At 35.7% G+C, this 25,781-nt stretch overlaps 1 protein-coding gene across 1 annotated transcript in view; it reads left to right on the top strand.

Annotated features, from left to right (window-relative positions):
• Positions 1-25,781, top strand: part of LOC136030036 (tuberin-like) — a 142,291-nt gene that overhangs the window by 79,287 nt on the left and 37,223 nt on the right. The window contains exons 15-19 of the mRNA XM_065708653.1: positions 3,975-4,171; positions 6,332-6,579; positions 12,140-12,291; positions 16,280-16,395; positions 21,230-21,428. Of these exons, the coding sequence (XP_065564725.1) occupies positions 3,975-4,171; positions 6,332-6,579; positions 12,140-12,291; positions 16,280-16,395; positions 21,230-21,428 (912 nt within the window). The remainder of the gene's footprint in view (positions 1-3,974; positions 4,172-6,331; positions 6,580-12,139; positions 12,292-16,279; positions 16,396-21,229; positions 21,429-25,781) is intronic.

The raw sequence follows: 25,781 nt of genomic DNA on the forward strand, positions 1-25,781 counted from the left end.
GGTACCATGTTAAAACTTTTGGGGTTACTTCTATTACTACTTCTGCTGTTAAAATTGTAACTAAATCAATAGTGTAAGTGTATCCAAGTTGTCAAAGAGCATAGATAGAGTTTTTGCGAATGGTATTAAGTTTTATTTTTCTGGTCGACTAGAGGAGGTATAAATCTAAATTAAACACTACAATTTGTTTCCAGGTTTTTAAAAGGGTGTATGTTGTAAAAAGTTGTTGAAAAGTTTAAATTATAAATCTAAACTATAAATTCTTAAAGAAAAACCAAAAAGATTTAAACTGTTTTTCCTTTTTCCATGAAAAGACTATTTCAATATAAAACGAACAGAAATTAGCCAAAAAACTTTTCCACAAAATAAGTTTTTCAACGTTAAATGAAAAATGAGCAAAAATAGAATCAAATAATCTGCCAAGTGTAAAATTACCACACATCGGCATCGATAAATAAATGAAACCCAAAACAAACAAACAATAACAACAAACAGAAATTACAATAAATAACCGAGTCAAACTCAAAACAAGCAGAAATTAACATGAGTAGGGCTCAAAGCCCCTATGCCTTTCCAAGGCCAAAATATAATTTTTCCTTTACCAAAAACTTTTTTTTTAATGTTTTCGCTTTTATACTATTAATAAATCAAATATTATTAACGTTTTAAGGAATTAGTGTCAGCATATGTGTATTAAACTGACAATGCATATTTACTGGTATTTTTATCAGTAAAGTGCAAATTTTTTGCAAATTTCTGGCCTTGTGAAGGTCTAGGGGTTTTGAGCCCTACTTATGTTAATTTCTCCTTGTTTTGAATTTGACCCAGTTATTTATTGCAATTTCTGTTCGTTTTGGTTTTCATTTATTTAACGGTACTGACTTGTGGTAGTTTTACGCCTAATCCCAGATAAAGGACCTAGTTTTGTTCGTTTTGAGTGTCCTCGATAAAATTTTAGCAATATGAATAAGTTTTGGAGATTTTTAGAGCTCAGGGTGCTAGAGTATGGTTGAGTATTGATAATAAGAAAATAAAATCCGATAGACTAGGAATAGTTGAGGGTGAGGAGGCGATTGTAGGTAATGGTAAAATCGATGAAGTAGATATCTTCTTGATCTAGTTGCACATTGAGGATGCGTTCCAATTGTAAAATGCATAATAGCCAAGGCACAGGGTGTTTTTTGGCGTTTGAATGAAGTTTGGAAGGATAAGAAGACAAGTATACTAACAAAGATTAGAATATTGAAAGCCACTGTAATTACAGTGTTCAGTTATAGTGCTTAAACGGTGGAGTTTCGAAAGGACGAGGAATATTTATTAAGTGTTTTCAGAGGAATTGTTTAAGGATAGTTGTAGGTACCCGTTTAACCCATCATTTGTCAAACAATAAGATGTATGAAAAATGTTGTTTTATCCCATTTTCTTGGTCTATAGTCTTGGTCTACTTCTTTTCATTTGCGGGGACTAAGCACCCCGCAACCTGACTATTCTGCTTTTTACATCTTCACCAAATCCACCATCTTTACTAATAATACTACTCAGGGTAGTGAAACTATCCACTTGATCGATTTCCTCGTTACCTAAAACCATATCTTCATTATCATTCATTATAACTTTAAGCGAATTACATTTCTTAACATTAATTTTCAAACCTTCCTGCAGTCTCAAATTTTTCAAAAGTTTATATATTTTGCTAATTTTTTTTAATAAAGTTTATTAGAGAATAACTCATAGGGTACAATCTGCCTTTCTCAGTCCATCAGAAAGAAAGGTTAATAGGGCCAGACTACGTTTCACGGCCGAAGAATCATTTGCCAAAGATGGCGCTTTTTGGGCATCCATCTGGGGTGTAGTAAAAAGCAGATCGTCTCAGACTGGAGTAAGAAGAAATCACAATAAATGATTTAAAACGAATCAAAACTCTATGGGAAGGAATATAGATGAAGCTTTCAATAGATTTGGATGGAGGAGGATGAGTGTGTGCAATCTGTATTGGCCTTAAAAAGCTTGGTGCAGCTGTGTGGTGTTAGTAGTAGCAGTAATATATTTGTGTTTGGCACAAATAATATGTGGAAGTTCTTCTACGATATAATATCTCTTCTTTCATAAAAATTATGGTAAAAACCACTGATTTATAATTTCTAAAAATACCAGATACTATGAAAAAATTATTGCCAGATGCGGGAACATAAACAAGAACACTTTCATTGACCAAGACCAACTTTCACTAAAAGGGTTAATGTTGTTATAGCGTGTATACAGTTGTTTTATTATTGCTATTGTTAAGCTCAAGTAATGACTATTTTGGTTTATGTAACGCCTATTTTTCTTCAAAGCCATACGTTAGCTCATGATCAATTTATTATCATTAACTGTGAATAAAGATCAATGATTTCAAGTTTCCATATTTTTGCACAAAAACTCATTTTTGAACTTGTTGGCAATGAAATAAAAGAAGATTAGTAAACTTTACCCTGTTTGTTATCTGTTGTCATAAAAAGATAACTCGGTCTGCTTATAGTGGAGAGCAGAAACCATTTGAAATCATGAGAAGAATCAAACAACGTACAAAAACATTATGTCGTAACGGACCAAGAAAACATTATTTTATAATTTTTTTTTCAGATTTACAGAATCTTTGCTATCATCATTAAAAAAACAGCCTAATGATTTTGTTTTCTCCAATACACAGAAGACCGGACAAATTGTTTATGCAGGAACTCTTTTCGGGAGAGGGGGCCAACCTTGCCCACACTGCTGCTTAAAATGTGGAACGTATACGAGATAGGAAAATGAACAAAATTGTAAAAATGTAGAATTTTTTAGGGTTGCCTCAACGGACCTCCCTGCCCTCCCTCTGTGTACTTGCATGGGTCAGAGACTCTTCGTGTGTTTAGCAGTTTTTCATGAATGATATTCCTTTTAAATATTAGAATTCAAGGATATTTCCCAGAACCGTCTTTATTTTCATATATTCTGCGTGTTTTTTCTCAGTTTTTACCTGCCATAAATGACTAAAATTTTATATGTTCCATGAACAGATTTTGGTTCGACGGAACAAGCCATATAGTTACCGAGAGTGTTTAGTGAGAAACCTGTATTTCAGTTAGGATCTATCAGTAAACGATACAATTTAGCAGTGCATTTCAGAATATGGCTATGTCAGTCTGAACCATTCGAAAAATCTTGGGCTAATGAAATAGCCTTTTTGTAATATTAATATTTTTTTTGTTTCCCAAAATCTGTTTTCTCCAGTAAAAATATTTTAGTTTATAAATTAAACTAAGAAAAAAAGTTAATTTTTGGTCATAGTTCTCTGGAAAAGAAGGATCCTACGAACCAAGGTGGAGAATTTCATCCCCCATCCTCCCTTCCTATGTGTTGGTATGGTTATCTCCATCGTAATAATGGTAAAAATATTATTAAATAGTAAATTCAATACAGTAAGATCCTTCCCCGCAATCAGTGCTACTGATATCATACTGATATGGGGGCTAAGATATTAGCTTTTAAGATAGTAGTTTTTTATTAAATTTAGTTACTCAAAAGAAAGGAAACTATAAATTGTTGCTTAATATTGAGCCAGTGATTTATTTAAGGAATTTGGAGATATTTTGGCAAAACTACAGGGGAGTAGAAAGCGAAAGTACGAAAGAATGATACAGTATGAAGCAGAAAAAAATTGAAAAGTGATGGGAAAAGAATGTGTAAAAGGAAAAATTACCTGAATGTGATGATATAAAAGAGACAGTAGATAAGAAACTGATTTTTTCTCACTTTTTGAGTCATTATAGCTGTGAGGGGGTTTGTCCTTGCAAGTTTTCAAAAGGATATTTTCAATCCTATATCCTTTCTTTGTTAGAAATAAAGCACTTTCTGATAATATTTATGTCTAGATATAATTGTTAGGTCTATACCTTTTTTTTTAACCTCATTTTTGCCTATTTCTCCTTACTATACAATTTTAATTGCAGCTCTAGTCCGTCTTCCAAAAGTCTATTCCGATTTCAAGGTTGATCATTTTATGGCTGTGTTTGCCATTGCAGTCCAGTTTACGAATCCGTCGAAGTTTAATCGTTACACTGTTTCATTAGCCTATTATGTGATTGGTATTTGGTTCCTCAAGCTGAAGCCAAGCTTTGTGAAAAATTGCATCAGATATATAACTGAGGTGAGTGTCTCTTGAAGTGATAACAGCTTCTCTTTTTTATGTAATCCTCTTTTTGTTTGTGTTTGATTGTAATTTCTGTTTGATTGTAATGTGATTCTTAGTAGAAAAAATAGTCTTAAAGAATCAAATTTCTCTCCCCCCCCCCTACCTCACAGCGAACCTTCCAATTGTAACGCTAGGGAGGTGGCACCGTGTTTAAATTGAAATACTAGAAGTTTTTTTTTATCTCTATGATTGGAGGACTGAAGTGGGCCCAACGCCCTCTGCGGTCCTCATCTCTTTTTTTTGTGGGAAGGCATCGTTTAAATAGAGAGCGTATGTCAATTTTCAGTCAGTATCAGTTTGGCACAAAATAGGTCCATTAAATCCTAAAGCACCTGGCCATCTCTTCATTAACTTTTCAACAGATACATTGGCTTAATGCCCATGTATCTGCTAGAATGTATCTGCTTATTGCCCTTGAATCAGAGCCGCAAATGGAGTTTTAATTTGGATGATTCGACGAGCAATAATGGCTTTGGCCACCGCCCCCCTCCCGGTATTAAGTTTTCTACAGATAGTTATCCAGGTTTTTTTTTGTCATCAAACAGGCCGAAAAGTACCTTGAACAACTGGAACATGAAAATATTGACTAGACATACTCCATTTCCACGACTTTTGTGCGAATGTCCTCAGATCTGTATCAAGCTTTTTTCTACCTTTTGAATTGAGTTTCTGGATTTAGTTGAAATTTCTACAACCGGGGAAACTTAATTTTAGATTTTAGCTGACCTATAAAAATTCAGTAATTGAAATTACTTAAATAATTAAATTAGTTATATTAAATAATGAATTAGATTAAAAAACTGAATAATTAAACTAACTAGATAATTCAAGTATTTTCATTGGTTAGATTTATCAAGTTGACCTTTACAGTCCAGTCGTTCGTTTGCTGCTGGGTGATTTCTCCTCCATCACGGAAAGAGACTTGTAAATAAGGATCGTAAATTCTGTTCATCTCCAGTTTCACAGTATTACATAGCTGTGCTTACTGGTCTACCTCTTATTTGTTTTGGCATATTTTAATCTAGGAGGATTTGCCTTCATACAAGTGGATACGAACGATTGTACATAATAGTGCAACGTATTGACGTAGTTCCGCAATTAAAGTATTTGTGTAGCAATCACTCGGTGATAGACTGAATGGAACTAATCTTAATGTTTGAAATATTGGAAACAAACAATAGGTATTATATTTTGAGGAAAATTAACGTAGTCTTAGCTCCACATGCTGTATTCTTGGGAGGTACAACAAAGATTGTATTAGGTTTTGTGTTTTGGGACAAAGAAACACAGTATTACCCTATATGTATGATGGATTATAAAATAAAATAAAAAAGTAAATAACTACATAACTATATAACTACAATAAAATATATAACTACAATGTAAATAACTACAATAAAATAAATAACTACAGCCTTTGATCGATGGCGAAGCAGCAAAACCAAAGTGTTGCTCTCGCAATATTTGTGTTGTCCAAACAATGTAGATCTATCCTGTTTTACAAGCAGTAAAATACTGATTTTATGTAGTATTTCGGACACTTCATATACGAGCATTCTTTGAAACCGTAGGTGGCTTCATCCTCCCAAGAAAAGGATATGGTGTCGACATATAGAGTATAAAGATGGTTTTAAGCAGAAGCAGTGTATTTTGTGACCTTATTTAAGGACCTGTCATCATTTTTTTAAAGAAAAATTCTTCTTAATATATCCCGTTTTAAAAGCACTGGTGGGCCTACAACTACAGCCTTTCGTCGATAACGAAGCAGCAAAATCAAAGTGTTGCTCACGCAGCATTTGTGTTGTCCAAACATTGTAAATCTATCCTGTATTGATTTTGTCAAAAAGAAGAATACGGTTTTACGATCAGTAAAATGCAGATTTTATGTAGCCTTTCGGACACATTTCATATACAAGCATTCTTTGAAACCGTAGGTGGCTTTATCCTCCTAAGATTGATTTAAGGGGAGAACAACGTTTTTATATGTATTTTCTTCATGTTCTGGGGAGAGGGGTACGGGCATAGTTCAAACCGACACTAATTAGGCTTCTACTATTACACGTATTTTTGGTGTGCTAAATCATGCTTATTTTATAAGGATTCTGGCTATTACAGGGTTTAAAGATCAACATTGAAACTTTATTAGAGCAGCAGAACATCCGGTCATCCGAGCTGACTGAAGACATTTCTATTCGGAGAAGGAGTGCAAGCTTAACTGATAAAGTTGGAAGGAGACGTTTAGAGGGACTCCGACCCGATGATATTGATGAGTCTGTGATGCAATATCATATGGATATGATAGAAACGTGCATGGATCTGCTAGGACGTTATGCGTTCGCTGCATATTCAGCAAAACCTAAGCGGTAATCGTATATTTTATTTTCTTTTTCTGAATCAGGTACGGTCGGATGTGCACGCAGTGAAAGCGGTGTTTGGCCTCACTCCAGAAATGTCAAGATTTTATTCTAAGAATTTTCTATTTAATTTATACGTATAGACGTATGAATTTGTACGTATATATGTTACTGTGAATGTCCGAAATCTGGTTAATGTCGAAATTCACCGGTGAATATCCGAAACTCCTTTTTCTCTGTTTAGATTCAATTAGCTTTGCGAATCAACTTTTTCAGTCTTATGCAAGTTTTGATGGTAAAACTTTAAGTTAATTTACATTGGGTTTGGTTAGGTTAAATTAGGCTATAAATCTCGGAACTGGGTCAAAAACTCAACCTGTCACCATTAAATCTTGTATAAAACTGAAAAAGGTGACAGGCAACGCTGACTAAATCCAAGGAAAAAAAACATTTCAAACATTCACTGGTGAATGTCGACATTCATCAGTTTTGTACATTCACGGTAACATATATACGTATAACGATTTACCCGGGATTTTTTTTTGCGTTTCTATGCACACTCTGTCCTCCAAATTATCTTGTTATCTTGAATTATTGATTATTCTCAGGAGATTCTGAAGCAAACGCTTACGCACGGGCCTAGGGAAGGGGAAACGAGTAATCTGATGCCTCATGAAATCTTCTTTACAATTTTTTTGAATCTTCCTGTGAGAAAGCCACTATTTCTGTTCTCTCTAGTGCAGGGATTGGCCGGAGTCCCTTTTTTCACTTTTTAAGGACTTGTCACTTTTTCACTGAATTTTCCTCTGCAGTCACTTTTTTGTTCATATTTTGAGCTTGTTTTTTTTTAAGCAATTCAGTGAACTAACGGAAGGTTGGACATTCAAGTTCATATAAAAGGTAAGTTCACTCTTGATAAATAGTCCTACCATAGCTGCTCATCGGCCTCCATTCGCTGAGCATCCACCCAAATTGGCTGCTTAGAAGATGGACGCTTTGGCCGAGGTTCTTAAGTTGCATTTCCAGTATTTGCTTCTCTTTTAGTGTTTGGCTGTTGACTGTGGAGGGTACAAATTAAGACCCATAATTTTAGGGGACGCCAAAATGTGAGAAGGAATAAGCTTCTTTCAGTAGCATGAATTTATACTTGTTTGCACAAATATATGAGTTGGTGTGAAGGGTTTCTAAATCCATTCTAACACCTCATCTTTTTTCAGGTCACTTCGAGTGATGGGTAAGAATAAATTTTAGGAAAATTGATTTGGTATTGAAGACGAGACTGAACGTATAATGTAAGAGCGGTGTGCCAAGAAAAGTGATTGTGACAGTTTATTTTACTGCAAGATATGTGAAAAGACACCCAGCTGCCAAAAATTTCAAGCTTTTTGTGAATATGCCGCCAAAAACGAACACAAGATGGACGCGTCTACTGTGCTAAACCCGCGTCAACTCAGACTCAGTAGATCAACTTCAACCAAAAACAGTTACAAGCTGGAAATGCTGTACCAGAAAAGAAGCTTGAGATGTTCCGTGAGAGAGATGTGGCTTCAGATGCAGAAATAGTATGGGTCTTGGAGACCATAGCCAGTTCTTTACCTGCATCATCGAGTCATCGAACTATGATCCCAGGTGCTGTCCCGGAAGGCTTCTTGTTAAATGCCAAAAAAAATGACGTACTTGTTGACAGAAGCAATTTATCCTTATTTTAGGGAAATTTTTGTTGAAAACATCCAGATGTCTGACTTTGTCCTGGAATACGATGAGACCACAAACAATGCTGGGGTGAAAGATCTCCAAACAAAGGTTCGGTACTGGTTGAAGGAGCAAAAATAGTTATTATTTAGCATCTTAGAACATTATCTGGGACATGCTATTAGTGAGGAACTGAGAAAGAAGCTCCTTCAGTATATGGAAGATGAAGGACTTCCACCTGAAAAACTGTTGATGCTTGTCAGCGGTGGTTCAGCTGTCCATAAGAAAGTTTGGTCAATTGTTGACTTGGAAAAAAAAATCGTATTCAAAAGGTCTTTTAAATATCTGTACCTGCAACATCCACGCAATGCATGATTCGTTTCAAAAAGGACTACAGGAAGTGGGGAGGAATGTTCTGATATGATAATGGCTGTTTACCATTTCTTCAGCAGATAGTCTGCTCTTTGTGACGATTTTAGCCAATATCAGCTAAAAGTTAAGGCTCTGCGACATATAAGTTCATAAAACACGTCCCCATTAGGTGGCTTACCATAGGAATAGCTACAAGCCGTTTGATAGAGCAATGGCCTCCTCTGATTGAGTATTATCCGGAATTCGTGCCAAGAAAAAAGAGCTTAAAGTCCTTCATTTCGAATCCGAAGTATCTGAAATTTATCAGTTGACAAAGAAAACCAGTGATGAAAGCTGAAATCGAATTTGTTGTGAGTTCTGCAAACGCCCTCCCTGTATTCGCTTAAGTGTTCCAACGACAAGAATCGTTGATCATTGTGCTGAATTTTGTGTTGCTTCGCTTAGAAACAGTTCTTCTCTGACAGATTGTACGTGCCGATATTGTCAACCATCACCTCGCCGTGGGGTTTGAAATCGCAGACAGTGCTGCAGAAGCATATCTAGAGGAACCTTTGTGTAATGAGCGGATCTCGGCAGCTCTTGCTTCTTTGAAAGCGACTCTGAAAGATGGGAAACTTTTTTCCCTAAGAATTACAAAGGACGTCAAAGCTGCTATAAGTATCTGTTGGCATAGTGCCCTGTGAAGAATTTGTTTTTCCGAAGCCATAGATGACTTATCCTTTCCAAGCCAAATTCCCAGCCGATAGGTTGCTGTGATGCTTTCTACGTTGCGAGAGAACTTCCTTTTGTGACAAACATTTAGAAAATCCAGGGATACTTGGCAAAAGATCCTACAACTGAAGACACCAGTAGGTGATGTGAAATATCAGTCTTTTAATCGAGTAGTTAGAGCAGCCCTTTTGCTCTGCCGTGGAAGTGCAGACGGGGAGCAAGGACTTTTTTTGTTCAGCTTAGTTGGTGACTAGTATGCAAGCCCTTACTGAGTAGCGGACCTTAAACGCTAAACTTTTTGTTGCTGATTCTCTGCGCAACTTTGAGAACAAACCTGAGCTTGTGCTGATCACAAAGAAGCTGCTGTGTTTGGCCAAATCAGCTAGAGCTCGCTATGAACTTTGCCTTATTGGACGAAGACAGAATGAATTGGAAAAAGAAAAGCTTTAAGCTAAAAAAAAGTTGCTGAATTGGCAGTCCAGTACCTAGTACAGAGGAAGCAGAAAATAACGGAGCTAGAGTAAAAACTTTTATGCAAAAAAGATGGCTAAACAGAAAAATAAATCGATGATATTTTTCTGAAAGGGGCAGGAGGACGACTGAAGAAAGCAGTAGAAGAGAATGACTTTTTGAACATTAGTTTAAAAATTCAAATTGGCTCAGAGCGTGCTGGTAGCAGCACTGAAAGTTCGTTCGAAGAAAGAGAAAGGGCGGGTAATGCTGAATGTGTGAAAATACTTGTTTTGAAGAGGAAATCAGAATTGATTGATCTCCTTTCAAAAAAGCCTAAGAACTGATGACGCTAATAATGTTAAGCGTAATTCTACCAGTGATTTGTTACACTTACTCATGAACGCGAATCGTACGGTTTATTCCTGTTCTTAAACATTCAAATATTCTGCTTTATTAAGGTTGTTTGTTCCTTGTACCTTAATCGAGGTTGTGCTTTCTTTAAAGTTCTCTTTTTATATGAGCTAATAAATTAATGGAAATAAAATGCGACTTCCAGTCTTATTTTCCTTGGCCTCACCGGCTTTTAGAGGACGAGGATGATCATAAGCCAGTAACTAGGACTTGTGTAGTTCATCCGGATGTGCTCTGAATACCTCTTGGTAGTCAATTTTTGTCACGTTTTATTAGTTTTTAAATAACTGAAGTCACTTCTATTAGGAGCGTCGATGCGGCCGATCCCTGCTAGCGTGTTACTGTTAAATGGAACCAAATACAGGGGAAACTTCAAGTTAAAGGACAAAATTAACACATTAATTAAATCTAAAGAATATGGGTAACTTATAAGATGAAACCTGGACTACTGTCGACAAAAAGGAATCATTAACGCCATCTGATATTTAACGTCTCGTGGTATTTATCAATGTAATGATAAGGTCAAATCAATATAATTGGAGAAACTAGTGTAATAATGAGTGTCCCATCTCAGTTCATGCAAACCAATACAATTGTGAAGCTTGAATAAAAATGGGAGGAAACACAATACTAGATGGCGCTGTTAGTCTTGTATGCTACCTGGATTTCACCCAAATATTTATAAATTATTTTGAATTATCAACTTAATGGAGGTGATTAAAGACTTGAGATCTGTGGGTAGCTAGGGTAAAGCCAGTACATATAGTTTCTTATACAGTAAGGGTAATTTTCTTAATCATGTAAGGGTAATAGATAAAACAATAGCTATTTGTTATCAAGCACAATAATAATTTAGCTTTATGCTTCTGGAGCACAGCCACAATTAGGTCTGATCGCCACATTTGTGATACTCCCACGGGGAAGGGGTCGTCAGCTCAAATTGCAATCACTGCAAGGTGTAAATTCTTCTTTATTTGTCGAGGAATAATATTCGAGAACAGTAATGGTAACCAAATTATTTAAATGAAAAAGTGAAAAATTAAAAATAAATTTTAAGAGAGAAATGTATTTTAATAATTTGTGTCTGAGTTCTGAATTTATTTTATTTATTTACTGTTTGTAAATAGAGTTATATTTAGTAAAGTTATTATTTACAAACCTCTATTTTATTTATGAATAAAAGTCTTAGTTAGCTATTTAAATCTCTTTTTTTTCGAGTGTTGTTTGAGATGAGTGGTGGAGTATTGCTGACCTTTTTTTCTGTGGTGACTCCAGTGGCAGGTCGGCAAGGAATCTGTATGTATTGATTTGCATTATTAGTATCGGTTCTGCAGTTGTTCCGTGCTTATTTCCAGTCTAGAGGAACCTTTAATTGTAGGTACGCCCGTAAGACAACTTTTTTTTGCAAGATCATGGGCAGCCCAGAAGATTTAATTGAAAAATAAGTTGTCTTATCAAATAAAAATATTTATGCATATCGTTTAATTTGAGCTTGTTAATAAACATGCTTGACTTAGCCTACAGTAATAAACTTTAGTAAACTTAACTAAACGTAATAAACCTATAAACTTAACTTAAAGCAGGAGACCTACCTTTCCTACCTTTTTTCATTCCTAGTAGGAAGTTTCATTCCTACCTTTTGGGGTACACCGGATCCACGTGTTGAGAATAAATTTTGATTATTCAGTTTATTTTTTATTTGATTTCTGCAACAGCTGTTCAGAAACTGAAAAATGGCGCGCTAGAACCACACACTGGAAAGATTGGAAATATACAGCATATGAAGTGCAATGTCTTGGAGTCCCCCAAGGAAATATCGCCAGTTTATGGCGATTTTGCTGAAGAAGGTAAAAAAAACTTGCATATTGAAAATACAAACTTTTTACAAAGCTCTGACTGTATATTTTAACCTCCCCTTTCCACCTTCTAGCTCAAGTTTGATTGAAAAGATTTTCAAAAACGGACAATATCAGTCATGGATAATGGGAAACACATTGATAACAATGACTACAAGTGGATGTACACGGGTTGCTACCAAGCCTGATCTCTGTGAGAAATGTTGGTTAAATTGCCGCTTTGAAGGTAGACTTTTCGTGATTAATTATATGCTTTGTTCTTAGCCTGTATGCTAGCCTATCTGAATAGAATTTCTTGGAATCCAGTTCAATGGAATCCATTGGAATGCAATAGTATTCATTTATAATTTGCCGGTTGTTAATTGCAATTGTTTAATTTATCGATAGTTTGTCAAAACATTTAAACTGTATATTTTATTATTTAAGGCGAATTTACATGAACCTTTCCATTCTTGAGGCATTGTGAAAAGCACACTTTAAAAAAAGCTTATATTCTATTGTAAAAATGCTGGTAAATTGCTACTCGGACGGTACACTTTTTGAGAGCTGTTATACACTTTTATACTTAGCCAGCGTACTAGCCTCCCAGATAGGATTCCCACAGGTGCTAATGGAGAGGAGGTGCCTCTTCCTCGATTTATAAAATAACCTGTTTTGGTATTGTCACTGTAATAACTTAAAGGAGCCAGTTTATCCCTTTCCCTCCCCCTAGATTTTGAGAAACACCTTTTTGTACCATTATTAAAAATAAAATAATAATCCCCCCCCCCTCTACATTATCGTGGATTGGCATCACTAAGGGCAGCTCAAAGCTTTCAAAATAATTTTTTTCCTAAGCGAATATAAAAAGCTGAATTAAAACTTGCAAAGAACATAAATTATCCACTATATGAAATTATCTCTGTATACCTTTACAGAGTGAAGCTAGGGGCTACATCCTTTACTTTACTCTAAAGTTTTACTAGTGCTTAATTGAAAGCGTCGTTGAATGCAATGATTAAAACCAGTTGCTAATTCTAAGCGTTTTATTATTTGATTATTCATAACAATTAAGCTAGAAAATTTTTTTTTAAATGGAAATGTATATAAACAAGCCCTTTCATTTCTGAAATATTGCAAAAAAACCAAGTTTATATACTATTATGGAATATACTGGTTAAATTGCTACTCTCAAGGTAGACTTTTTGGGAGTTATTATATATTTTATGCTTATTGAGTTTGCTAGCCTACCCAGATAGGATTCACATGGTTGCCAATGGGAGAGGATTCGTCCTTGCAAAATTAAAAAATATTACTTGTTTTGGTATTTTCATTGAAAAAATGGCAAATTAATCTCCCCCCCCCCCTCGGTTTAAAAAAAGATTTTCAAAGATTTTTTCGAGTTATTTTAAATTTGTATACGTATCCTGTATACTAGCCAATTCAAAATAGAATTTATCGAAAGCTTTCCAAGTAGCATGGTCAAGAATATTTATTATATGATGTTTCACCTGATTCTGGATTTCTTTCTTTTTACTGTGGAAATATTTTTTTTCCTTTGCAGACTTTACTATTAAAAAAGAACTTCGAAGCAAAATAAGCTTGCACAAGTATTCAAAATAATTGTTGCCTCTATTTCTTCGATTCTGTATTCATGTATTCACACAGGTAGACGTATAGTAGGTACTGTGTGAATTGAAGTTTTCATCACGTTATTTTAGCAAAAAAAAAAGAAATAAAAGAAGACTGATTTAGTGCCCTGGCACTTTGGATTTCTTTTTATTATTACTTATCCTGAAAATGCCCTGAATTATGATTCTCTTTAAAACCTGGGCTATTATCTACATTGCCAAATGTTGGTATTCATTAGCGGTGGATCCGCCTCTGTAAAAGAAGAAAAAAAAATATGCTTGTTTTTAATTGCTGCAAGTGGCTATACGGTGCTATTCGATGTTAATGGTGGCAAATCTGTCGTTGTTAAAAACGCTCATTTTGAATCGTTGCAAGTGGTTATACGGTGCTATCCAGTAGTTCTGTGCGGTGCAAAAAATGTTAAAATCCATCACTGTTAAAAATGCTGGTTTTAAATTGCTACAAGTGTCTGTATGGTGATATAAAGTGGTTTTTGTCCAGCGGTGATGTACGATCCTAACAGCGGTGAAATATATCGCTGTTAAAAAAACGCTGGTTTTAGTCATTTCAAGTGTTTAGACGGTGCTATCTAGCAGTACTATGCGGTGCTAATAGTGGTAAAATTCGTCGCTGTCAAAAACGCTTGTTTTAATCACCTCAAGTACCTGTATGATGCTGTCAAGTGATTTTATCCAGTGGTGATGTGCGATGCTAGTGGTGGTGAAATCCGTCGCTGTTAAAACGCTAGTTTTTAATCACTACAAGTGACTTTACAATGTTATAAAGCGGTGCCACATGGTGCTAACCCTGGTGGAACCCATTGCTCTTAAAAACGCTTGTTTTTAGTCTCTGCAAGTGGCTTAACGGGGCTATTCGGCGGTGCTGTTAGAAACTGTTGTTTTAAATCGTTGCAAGTGGCTCTACTGTGCTATCTGGCGGTGCTAACAACGACGGAATTCATCAGTGTTAAAAATATTTATTTTTAGTCTCGGCAAGTGGTTGTAAGGTGCTATAAAACAGTGCTATTAAAAGCGTTTTTTTTTTCGGTAAAAATAACTATACGGTTTTAAAGTGGTATAATCAACCGCTGGTAAAAACGCTTGTTATCAATCTTTGGAAATAACTATACGGGGCTATCGACCACCTACAGTCAGATGTTCATACAATATATATTTAACTCTTCATCTACTAAATATGGAGGTTCTAACCGTTGCTTTGCTGCCTCTACTAGTAAGGGACACTCCATTTGAGTGTGAATCGATTTGTACTTGGTATTTTCTTTGTTGCTTATATGTACCCCAGAGCAATCAAATCAGACAGTGGACTACAGCTTGGAGGGCGGCAGGCTACAGCTTGATAGACCAAAGCAAGACTTGAAAAATGTTTTTTGATTTACCTGAGTAGAATCGTTGATGTTTAGTTGAAATTTGACTCATGGGTAAAAATTCCCAAACAGACTTACACCAGAAATTGCTAGACCACCAACTTTTACAAGCGAGGTGCTAAGATTTCAAAGTTTCATTTTTTGACGAATCTCAAACTATTGGAACTTCCTTATAGTACCTCGAAAAAAAAAAAAAAACAGCAGTCAAAAACTGAAAGGGAGTTTGTTCGGCTGTAGCTGAATGCCCATCAAATTTCAAACGGATGAGGGCGCTGTCCTTTGGAAGGTAGGTGGGGCTTGGAAGTAGCACACCACTTTGAAAATTCTTAACATTTATCCCCTTGCCGCAAGGTTCTCGCTTTATAAGTATCTAGTGGATAGAAGGACGTTTGTTCAATGGTTAGAGAAGGCGCATGAGTAATCAAATCCTAGTGGTTTGCCCGGCATATAGTTGAGTTCATAAAATGATTATTTTAATAATTATTTAATTTTTTTCTATTTTGCATGCATGTATTCGTTTTTCACTCACAATAGAAACGAAAATATACTAAGAGATGTTTTTTTAAAGAATATAGTGAAAAACACTAGAGCAACTTCTTAATACAAAAATAATGTTAAAAGTCGGAGCATTTTGGCTTTGCATCCGGAAGCCTTTGTCAACGGGAAAAAAAAAATCGAAAAAAAACTAGCCTAAATAAAACATATAAAGAAAAACATAACTGCGATCAAAAATCAAAAAGTAAAACGAGAGAAAAACTTCAAAACAAAAAGGAATCATTCAGATTTTATTGTTATTATTGTCGTAACAAGATTGCTCTTTTCACTATTTGTCATTGTCTCATTAAACAATTCTACCCGTTTTAATTCATTTTCGTTTCTGTTGTAAATGGAAAGGCATTGTTGTCTAAGAGATTGTTTCTGTTTTCCAACCCAGTGAGGGAAAATTTAATAAGTTAATAAAAGAAAATCCTGTATTGTTCCTGGTAATAGCTATCATATCAAAGATGGTTTTAAACTATGAATAGGTGTTTATATTGGTGGCGTAGTCAAGCATTCAATATCATCCGTATATATTTGCTGATGGAGATGGGATGTAAAGTGAGCAATTGCCATCTGGCAACCGTAAACAGAATTGAATATAGATTTACTTTTCTGAACTCTGGAACGCTAGAATAGTGAACTAGTTAAATGTTATGACTAATTGAAATGGTTATTATAGTGAAGGAAGGAGAGTCGACTGCTCCAGATGGTGCTGAATTAGGAAGTTCCCCAAGTCAGTCAGTTGATAGACGTCGAAGGCACAAAACTGAACAAGTTAGAAAACTCAGTAATGAGGTATGAGTCTACTTATGTCTAAGATGAATTAATTATGTCGTAACTTGTTTTGAATCATATCAGAATTTGGGGATGTGTAGAGCAAACCAGGGCTTTATGGGTACCTTTTTTTCCTTTTTTATCAAACTTGCATAGAAAGCTAAAGAAAAGGGCATGGGAGAAGATGTACATACTCTTCAGTACTCCTCTTCAGTACCAGTACTTTGCTATACTACTGACATACTTGATTTACTTAACCTATTCTTACATCTTTACCTTCCTTATTCAACCTATTCGATTAATCTATTCGTGAACACTGACACACTCCCAGTACTACTTACATACTCTTCTGCCTTACATATTCTCACATCTTGATCTTACATATTCATCCTTACAGGTTAGGTTCTTACATCTCTACCTTATATATCTTATTCTTATATACTTAAATACTACAATTACTATTTACCTACTCTTCTGCCTCATATATTCATACATATCTATCTTTCACATTATATCTTGCATATCATTTTCTTACATACTTCCAGTATAACTCACATACCCTACTACCTTATATATTTGTATGTCTCTACCTTATACATTCTAGCTTACATGTTCTTTTTTTACGTGCTTGCATACTACCAGTATTACTTAAGTACTCTTCAGTGTCAAAAACATCTATTCAAATGTGACAATTTTCACCTCCCACACTTTTAACAAGTCTGGCAACTTTTTAATCGAGTAAAAGTCAACAAATAATTTAACGACTAGTTGGGATTGAGGAACAAAACCGAATGTCCTCTGCTCTCCGCTGGAGGAATGTTTTCTTTATTAAGTTGTATAAACAATAGACGACAGAACGGTTGTAACGGAGGAATTTATAAGGAAAATATAAGGAATTTATAGAGTTGACACTTCAAAACAGAAAAATGATCGAAGGAATTTTGTTTCTGGAAAACCAATGAAAGGCTTCAGTTCTTAGACGATTAAGACCTCTCTATCTGTGTTGGATCAAAAGTTCTAACTTGTCTAGAAAAAAAATTAACCCTAGGATATCAGGGAAATCAATGCATGATGATAACTCGAGAAATTATTTCTTAGGGTAAAAATTTTTTGGATACAGAAGAATGCTTTTACTTAAGTACTCTTCAGTGTAAAAAAAAAAGGTAAAAGGTAAAGGATATGGCATTAGACTTTACAGTCCGTACCGGCGGTGCTGATCTCCGTTTCTTGGCCCTTCAGCCAGGAAGTGCAATGGGGGTTGGGGGCCAGCCATCCTGTGCTTTCGCACACCCTTCCTGTTTACCTTCCGCAGATTTCTCCAGGTACCCATTTAGAGCTGGGTCAGCTCTGGCTAAGCTTACAGAGTCACGCCACTGACCCCCGTCCCAAACTGAAGAATTGGGTACACCGGGATTCGAACCCGCGTCCTCTCAAAGAAGGGATCCCGAATCCAGCGCACCAACCCATTCGGCTAGGACGGCTTTCCATTCGGCTAGGACTAGGACGGCTAGGACGGCAGTGTCAAAAACATCTATTCAAATGGGAGAATTTTCACCTCCCACACTTTTAACAAGTTTAGCAACTTTTTAATCTAGCAAAAGTCAGTAAATAATTTAACGACTAGTTGGGATTGAGGAACAAAATCAAATGTTCTCTCCTCTCCGCTGGAGGAATGTTTTCTTAATTAAGTTGTATAAACAGTAGACAACAGAACTGTCATTAGTAAAACAGTACCTAGTACAGAATGCCATATATCCTTTTGACATTAAAGAATGTTGGCGCAAGGGCTTCCTCGCAGTGAATATTCTCCTTACTTCGTTTTTGCGAATTATTTCTTTCACATTTGGTATATTTGTATATTCTGAAGTTACTTTTCAAATTTTGCTTAGATCTTATTATTCTTTGTCTGAATCTTGTTTATAGTGTTCATAATAATGTTATCTCATCTATTGGTCATCCCACCGATAAGTCATTAGTCATCTAAAAGTGGTTGTGTCATCCCACTATCTTAAGAAATTTAGGTGTAGTTACGAAGCAGTTGCACTCGTTCCCAGTGGCGAAAATTCATTGAAATGTAACGAGTGTGGTTATATTTTTGAAATTCTATGGGAGGGAGTGATTTTTTTATTGTTCGAAAAGAATTTATTTTACGAAAATAAAGCGAAAAAGGTGTTTTAAATACCTAGTGGGAGGACAAAAAGCTTGGGGGCAAATCCCCGTCCCCTGCTTTCCTAGTCAACGTCGCTCCTCTTGCCTGGGAGGTGATGACTAACATATTTGTGTTTCACTATTATCTTTTTGTCCTTTAAACATTAATTCTCTTGTTTTATGAAACAACACATTTTAATATCTAATATTCGAAACAATAAATTCTGATTTCCGATATTTTGTTGTTTTAAAAATTTTCCAAATGAAAACAAAGTGAAAAGGGTGTTCTTTAATCCCTGTGGGAAGGCAAAATAATCATGGGGCCAAGTCGCAACCCCTCCCGTGCTTTCCTAGTTGATATCACTCCTCTTGTTTGGGAGGCAATGACTTTAACATATTTGTTATTAATTATGGGTCAAATCCCAACTCTTCCTCTGCTTTTCTAGTTGTCACTAGATGACTAAAACATCTCTTATTAACTATTTATTTTTGTGCTGAAAACATAAATCCTCTTGTTTTAGGAAACAACACAGTTTAATATCTAATATTTGAAACAATAAATTCTAATATCTGATTTTTTTCAATTTTTCCGAACGAAAATAAAGCAAAAAGGGGGTTTTTAAACCCTGGTGGTAGTGCAAAAAACCTCGGGGTCAAATCCCACCCCCTCCTCTGCTTTCCTATTTGATATGGCTCCTCTTGCCTGGTAGGCGACGACTTTTAACATATTTCTTATTAACTATTTCTTTTTGTGTCGAAAACATTATTTCTCTTGTTTTATGAAACTTTTTTGCTTTATTTTCGTTGGAAAAAGTTAAAAAACAACAAAATATCAGATATCAGAATTTATTGTTTCAAATACATTTTTTTAAACCTAGTGGTATTAAACTATATTTTAAAAAGGTTTTTATTTAAAAAAAAAAATCTAGTGTTAGGCAAAGAAACTCGGGGTGAAATCCCAACCCCTCCTCTGCTTTCCTAGTTGATGTCACTCCTCTTATCTGGGAGGCGATGACTTTTAACATATTTGTTACTAACTATTTCTTTTATTGCCGAAAACATTAATTCTCTTGTTTTATGAAACAAAATATTTCAGCATCTAATATTTAAAACAATAAATTCTGATATATGATTTTTTTTTTTTTTTTTTTGTTCAATTTTTTTAAATGAAAATAAAGCGGGAATTTTTTATTTCCGAGTTAACGTCACTCCTCTTTCCTGGGAGGTGATGACTTTAACATATTTGTGTTTAGCCATTTCTTTTTGTGTCAGAAATATTAATTCTCTTGTTTCATTAAACAACACATTTTGTTATAATACTTGAAATAATACAGCTTTATATATGATATTTTTTTTTAATTTCTCCAAACGAAAATAAAACGAAAAGGATTTTTTAAAACTTAGTGGTAGGGCAAAATAACCTTTGGGTCAAATCCCAACTCCCCCTCTGCTTTCTTAGTTGATATCACTCCTCTTGCCTGGGAGGCGATGACTTTGAGCGCATTTCTTAATAACTATTTCGTTTTGTGCCGAAAACATTAATTCTTTTGTTTTATGAAGCCTTTTCGCTTTATTTTCGTTTGGAAAAATTGGAAAAAAAAAATATTCCATATCAGAATTTATTGCTTCAAATATATTTGTTTAAACCTAGTGGTTTTAGACTAGGTTTTAAAAAGTTTTTTTTTTTTTACCTAGTGTTAGGGCAAAAAAACTCAGCTTCAAATCCTAACCTTTCCTCTGCTTTCTTATTTGACGTCACTCCTCTTGCCTGGGAGGCGATAACATCAACACATTTGTTATTCACTATTTTTTTGTGCCAAAAACATAAATTCTTTTGTTTTATGAAACAACACATTTTAATATCAAATATTTGACACAATAAATTCTGATTCTGATACTTCGTTTTTTTTTTTTTTTTTTTTTTCCAAATCAAAATGAAGCGGAAAAGATTTTTTTTTAAATCTAGTGGTAGATCGAAAAAACTTCGGGGTGAAATCCCAACCCCCCTCTGCTTTCCCAGTTGATGTCATTCCTCTTGCCTGCGAGGCAATGACTTTAACACATTTGTTATCAACTATTTCTTTAGTAAATAATGACGAAGGCCACACAGCCTTTCCATAATGCAACAACTAAAGAGAGAATAATGAGGACTTTTTCCCAAGACAGTGACCCAACAAAACCTATTTGAATATTTCAGCTCTATAAAGAGCGAGGGGTTGTAGAGAAGACGCCTCCGCTCATATACGGAATAGTTTCTGTTCGTTTTGAATTTTAATGTTGCTCATTACTTTCAGTTGAAATAACTTGTTTTTATTAACTAACTATTAAACGTAACAGTTCCGCTGTTTCGTAACTTATAAAGTAGAATTTAGTAATCATATATTCTATCATATGTTTTGCTTCTATTAAGTAAGGTCTGTGTCAAAGATAATCGGAGGTATAAAAGGGTCATTTCCTATAAACCACTAAAATTTATTATTTGTATTTATTTTATGGTTTTAATTAGCTTGGGTTTAGAATTGTGCGTTTCGGGGCTCTTGGTCTTCATTTATCAGTAATTCAGTCTGGTCATTTGAACTTCAACAATAAGTGAAAATCTAAATATTAATGATTTGGTTGTTATTGTTTTGGTTAAAGAGAGGTAGAGGTCCCATTATTGTTTATTGCAGCCTTAAATTTTATATGTTTTTTGTGTGTTTTTTTTTAGGGACTTCTTGAACGTGATGATAAGCGTTTATCACGTGACGACTTTTATACCCAGAATTCCCTTCGAAGTGATAGCGACTTACATAGAATATCCTTTGGTGTAGGTGAAGAAAAAAATGGGGCCGAGAACGGGGAACCGTTAAAGCGCTGCATTTGTTGGTGTCAAAACTGGGCAGAGGTTCACGTTCGCAGACCTGCAGGTATGAAGTCACCTAGCTTTTCTGCTTTTAATTTTATCAGTACTAAACCTAGAAGTCTTAAGCCTTAGGGAACTGTAGCTCTTCAAATGATTCATGTGTGGGATAAATTGTCCTAAATAACACAGAAAAGCTTTATTTCATTGAATAGTTCCTAGTGGTGGGAATGTGACCCAACAAAGTGCTGCATTTTTTCATGTCAAAACTGGTCAGAAGTCATTTCCATATACCTGTAGATATATTATTAATATTGTTAGTTATCATTATTATTAGGAGAGGTGGACCCACTATCAGTGGGTCGAGGCTCACAACTTCAAGGCCCATTTCCTTTACACCCCAAAATATGCTTTATTAATGGCTGGGGGGGTGCGTTGGCCTCCCCAACTTTACCATGTACCTGGCCAGCTGTTGGACTTTCCTCCCATACTATGTTTTCCAGCTTCACAATACCATTATGAAATATCTCAAGCCAGTGTCTAAACCTAGCTGGACATTCTTCTATCAGATGCCTTCTTGTTTCCATTGCTGCTATCTCGCAATTTTGGTTTAATGAGGATTCTCCCTCCCTATTCTGGAAAGATGTTTCCCAAATTTTCCAATTCCTGTTCCAATGGATTCTCTGACGATTCTCGTCTCGGACCTTTTCTGTCGTAGAAAGCATTTATTCTGGGTGGGTTTGAACTTCGGGAGTAATTCTTTCGTTTCCTGACATACCACTTTCCTATGCCAGTTTTATTCCGCTCTCTCATTCCTCCAACCTCTCACTGCCGCCTTCTAGTTACTCTGAGAAATTGAGATGAAAGGTTCCGGACCATAATATCTTGGTGATGTCCCAGTCTTTGCCTCTTCATCTGCTATTTTATTACCCTTTATGTCGGAGTGCCCTGAGACCTACATCAAGGTAATTGGATTTATTTTGGATGTCAAGCTATTCTGGGCTTCGTAGCATTCTAATTCTCTGTTTCACAGGCTGTTTTCAATTTGAAGAGCCTTTAGGTTTGCTGGATTGTCAATTAAGAAGCATATATCTTTTCCCGTACTACCCATATCCAACAGTCTGCTAGCTGTCCGTTCTATTCTGAACATTTCAGTCTGAAAAACTAGGAAATTTTCCCAGTTGATAGCTGATTTCCTCCTTGTCCACATCAGGAGTGTTCTGATATATTATTACCCCTGTCCTCGATTTTCCATCAAACTGCGAACCATCAGTATAACATATTATCTCCTGCTTCACTTTCTCTCTGTCCTTCATGACAATTTGGAATTACCTCTGCGGTTATATTGTTGGGATAGTATTATCTTTTGGCATGTGCAGCAGCTTGCACGGAAGCAACGAGCTATATATACCAATATGGTCTTCACTTTTCTCTTTGCATATCTGCTGTCTTTGGTTCCGTTGACCATTTATCTGTAGTCTGACTGCACCTTTTACTGCTTCTTCCTCTAGAAAATTTTCTACAGGTAGAAGTCCCAAGATAAGCTTCATGGATGCCGTAGCAGATCCATAATGTACAAATGTAATCATTAGGCATGCTAGTCTTTGCACCCTTATTAAGGGGGCTATGTGGCTCGCGATCGGAGTTTATTTGATTCAATCCACTATTCCATATGACAATTATCCTCTTGTATAAATACATGATTTTACTAGTAGTCAATCCCACATATAATATCGGGGCTTTTGGTGTTATACCTGTAGATATAATACTACTTAATTTTTCTTCTTTTTTTTTTAGTGTTATCCATACCAGGCTTAAGAGTTCTAAGGTAAAAACAGTGATGTAGCAGAATGGTGGGAGGACTTAGCTGCTTAAATGCCAATATAAAATTTTCATTTTGTATGAGTTATTTTATGCCAACTCAGTTTTGTCTTTGCTGATTATAACTGTTTATTTTTCTTTTTAACGAAAGAGATATTAATAAATCTGCTAATTCGCTTTTTCAAAACACGAATTTATTGAATTTCTCTCTCTAGTGATCAAAGTCCTTCCTATCCAAAATATATTTTTAGAATTCACCCCTCGCCCTTCCAATACACACTTTTTGGTAATGAGCAGAGCTACTAATACTGGATTTTTACTGAATCTTCGTTTTCTTACTATCAAGATTGTGTTTTATTTAGGTCAAGGCTCTTTAAAAGTGTTGCCAATAAAATAGCGTAGAACGACCTACGACGGGTTGTGGAAAAGTTGAGAGATAATGAATGTCAGGTTGGATTGCAAAAGCTTGGGAAGGAATCTGAGATAAGTCCTATCAACTCTAAGGGAGATTTAGTCTCTTTTGGAGGGAGGAGCCTCTTTGAGGAGCCATGAATGATGGATGGTTCGCTCAACGGACAGCTGGTTGGCCAGCTGTTACCCTGTTATTTAGATTTTGCTTCTCTGATCTGGAGTCCTTGGGGGATAATCTCTCCCAGTTTCACCCAATTCATATTCATATTTCACCCAAACCTTTGTCCAGCCCTTCATAGTTTTTACTCGTCATGGGTATCGACAATTATTTCCGAACAGCCCCTTTGAATCCTCGGATGACTCCTGGGCTCCTTAAAATTTGGAGGAAGAAAATTAATCTTTGGAAGGCTTACAGGTCCCCCTAAGCCATTTTAGCGTGATTCTTGGCTTCAGCTTTTCAAAGCATATAGAAGAGTTTACAATTCGCTTTGCCGAAAGGCTAAGTCGTTATTTTACTATAGAAAATTATCTCTGTGAAGTAAAGACATCAGGAAGACATGGCAAGTAATCAATTCTGTTATCAAGTTATCTTCTCTGCCCCCTTCTGTCCCTTCAAGTGCTGGGATTGATGGCGAAAATGCAGAGAGTGAGCTAAAAGTTTAAGATGAGTTTACTTCCTATTTTGCTAATATCGATAAAACTACAGCCTCAATTCTGTAAGTCTTTCCTCTTCTCTACCTGATTTTAGGTCGTACCTATGACCGCCTTGTCCTAAATCAATGGCATTGGAACCTGTCTCTGAAGCTGAAATAGCCAGAATTGTCAATGGTTAATGGTTTTGCTTCATCTTCTGGCCCAGATCGTATTCCGACTAAGGTTGTCAAGTTGATTTTTCCCGTCATCGTTTCTGCCCTCACGAGACTTGTCAATTTTCCTTTTGAAAGTAGTGTCTTCCAAAGTGCTTCCCAAGTGCTCGTTTTATTATTCTTTTTAAAGGTGGATCAAGGAATGATCCTGCAAATTATCTTCCCATATCTCTTTTATCAGTGTTTAGTAAAATTTTGAAAAAGCTGTGCTTCCTTGACTTCTTGATTTTCTTAATTCTCAACACTTTTTTCATGGTTTTCAGTTTGGTTTTAGGGCTAAGCACTCAACTGAGCATTCATGTGCAACTCTCTTGAATTATTTACATTCAGCTTTGACTCTTGTCTGATACCTACTGCTGTTTTTCTCAATGTTCGAAAAGCATTCGATTCGTTAACACACAAGATTCTTCTCTGGAAACTGTCCAAAGATAATAGCCCTTTTTGAAAGAGGTGTCCAGTGGTTTGATGTAAAATATCTTGCCTTTAATGTCGGAAAGTCATGTTTTCTCATTTTCTCCAGAGTCTCCAAGACTTGCCCAGACTTAAATGAAATGCGCGTATCAAGAGGTTTCTAAGTAGACCTGAGGATCGTTACATTCGATTCCTAGGCATCTTGCTTGACCAAAATTTTTCCTTCAAGCATTATATTGACCTGATAAAAATGAAAGTCTCCAGGAGTCTCGGAATCCATAGAAAGTTCAAACACATATTTTCAGGGTTGATTCTTAGAATCTTGTCCAGCAGCCTAGTTAGTTTTATGCTTCATATTGTTCTTTTATTTGGATATCAACTTTTCCCTCATCTCTGAAGCCACTTTCAAAACTTCATGATAAAGCAAGGACTCTTATTCAGGAAACTAACCGACTTTCACTTAAACCCTTGCTTGATTTGAAATCTTTCTATTTTCTTTCTTGTTCTTCTTTCATTTTTTTTTTTACAGTTGCACGGCCATCTAATTGCTGCCCTATGTAATAATATTTCTTTTGTTTCTGATCAATCGACTTATCATCTCTGCACTTCCAACAATTTACAGATTCTTCATGCTCCATCAGTGAGGTCTGACTTCAACCCTCTGACAGCTTGCAACAGGATCTGGAACACGCTCCCAAAGTCTGCACGGTGGAAGCTGTAGCACCGACGCTGGGGAAGAAAGAAGACAAATAGGTTTTGCAAAGTTGGAGTTCGGTGTTTAGGTTTGTAAAGGTAGACCAGCGTGGCACGTGGGTAGTTATTTATCTTACGAGGTGAAGGGTTAGAGTTTCACCCTGTTTTTTTTTCTTCTTCAGATAGATGACCTGTTTTCATTTCGGTAATTACAGTTG

The sequence above is a fragment of the Artemia franciscana genome, chromosome 8 (assembly GCF_032884065.1).
Source record: "Artemia franciscana chromosome 8, ASM3288406v1, whole genome shotgun sequence".
NCBI classification, from domain to species: domain Eukaryota; kingdom Metazoa; phylum Arthropoda; class Branchiopoda; order Anostraca; family Artemiidae; genus Artemia; species Artemia franciscana.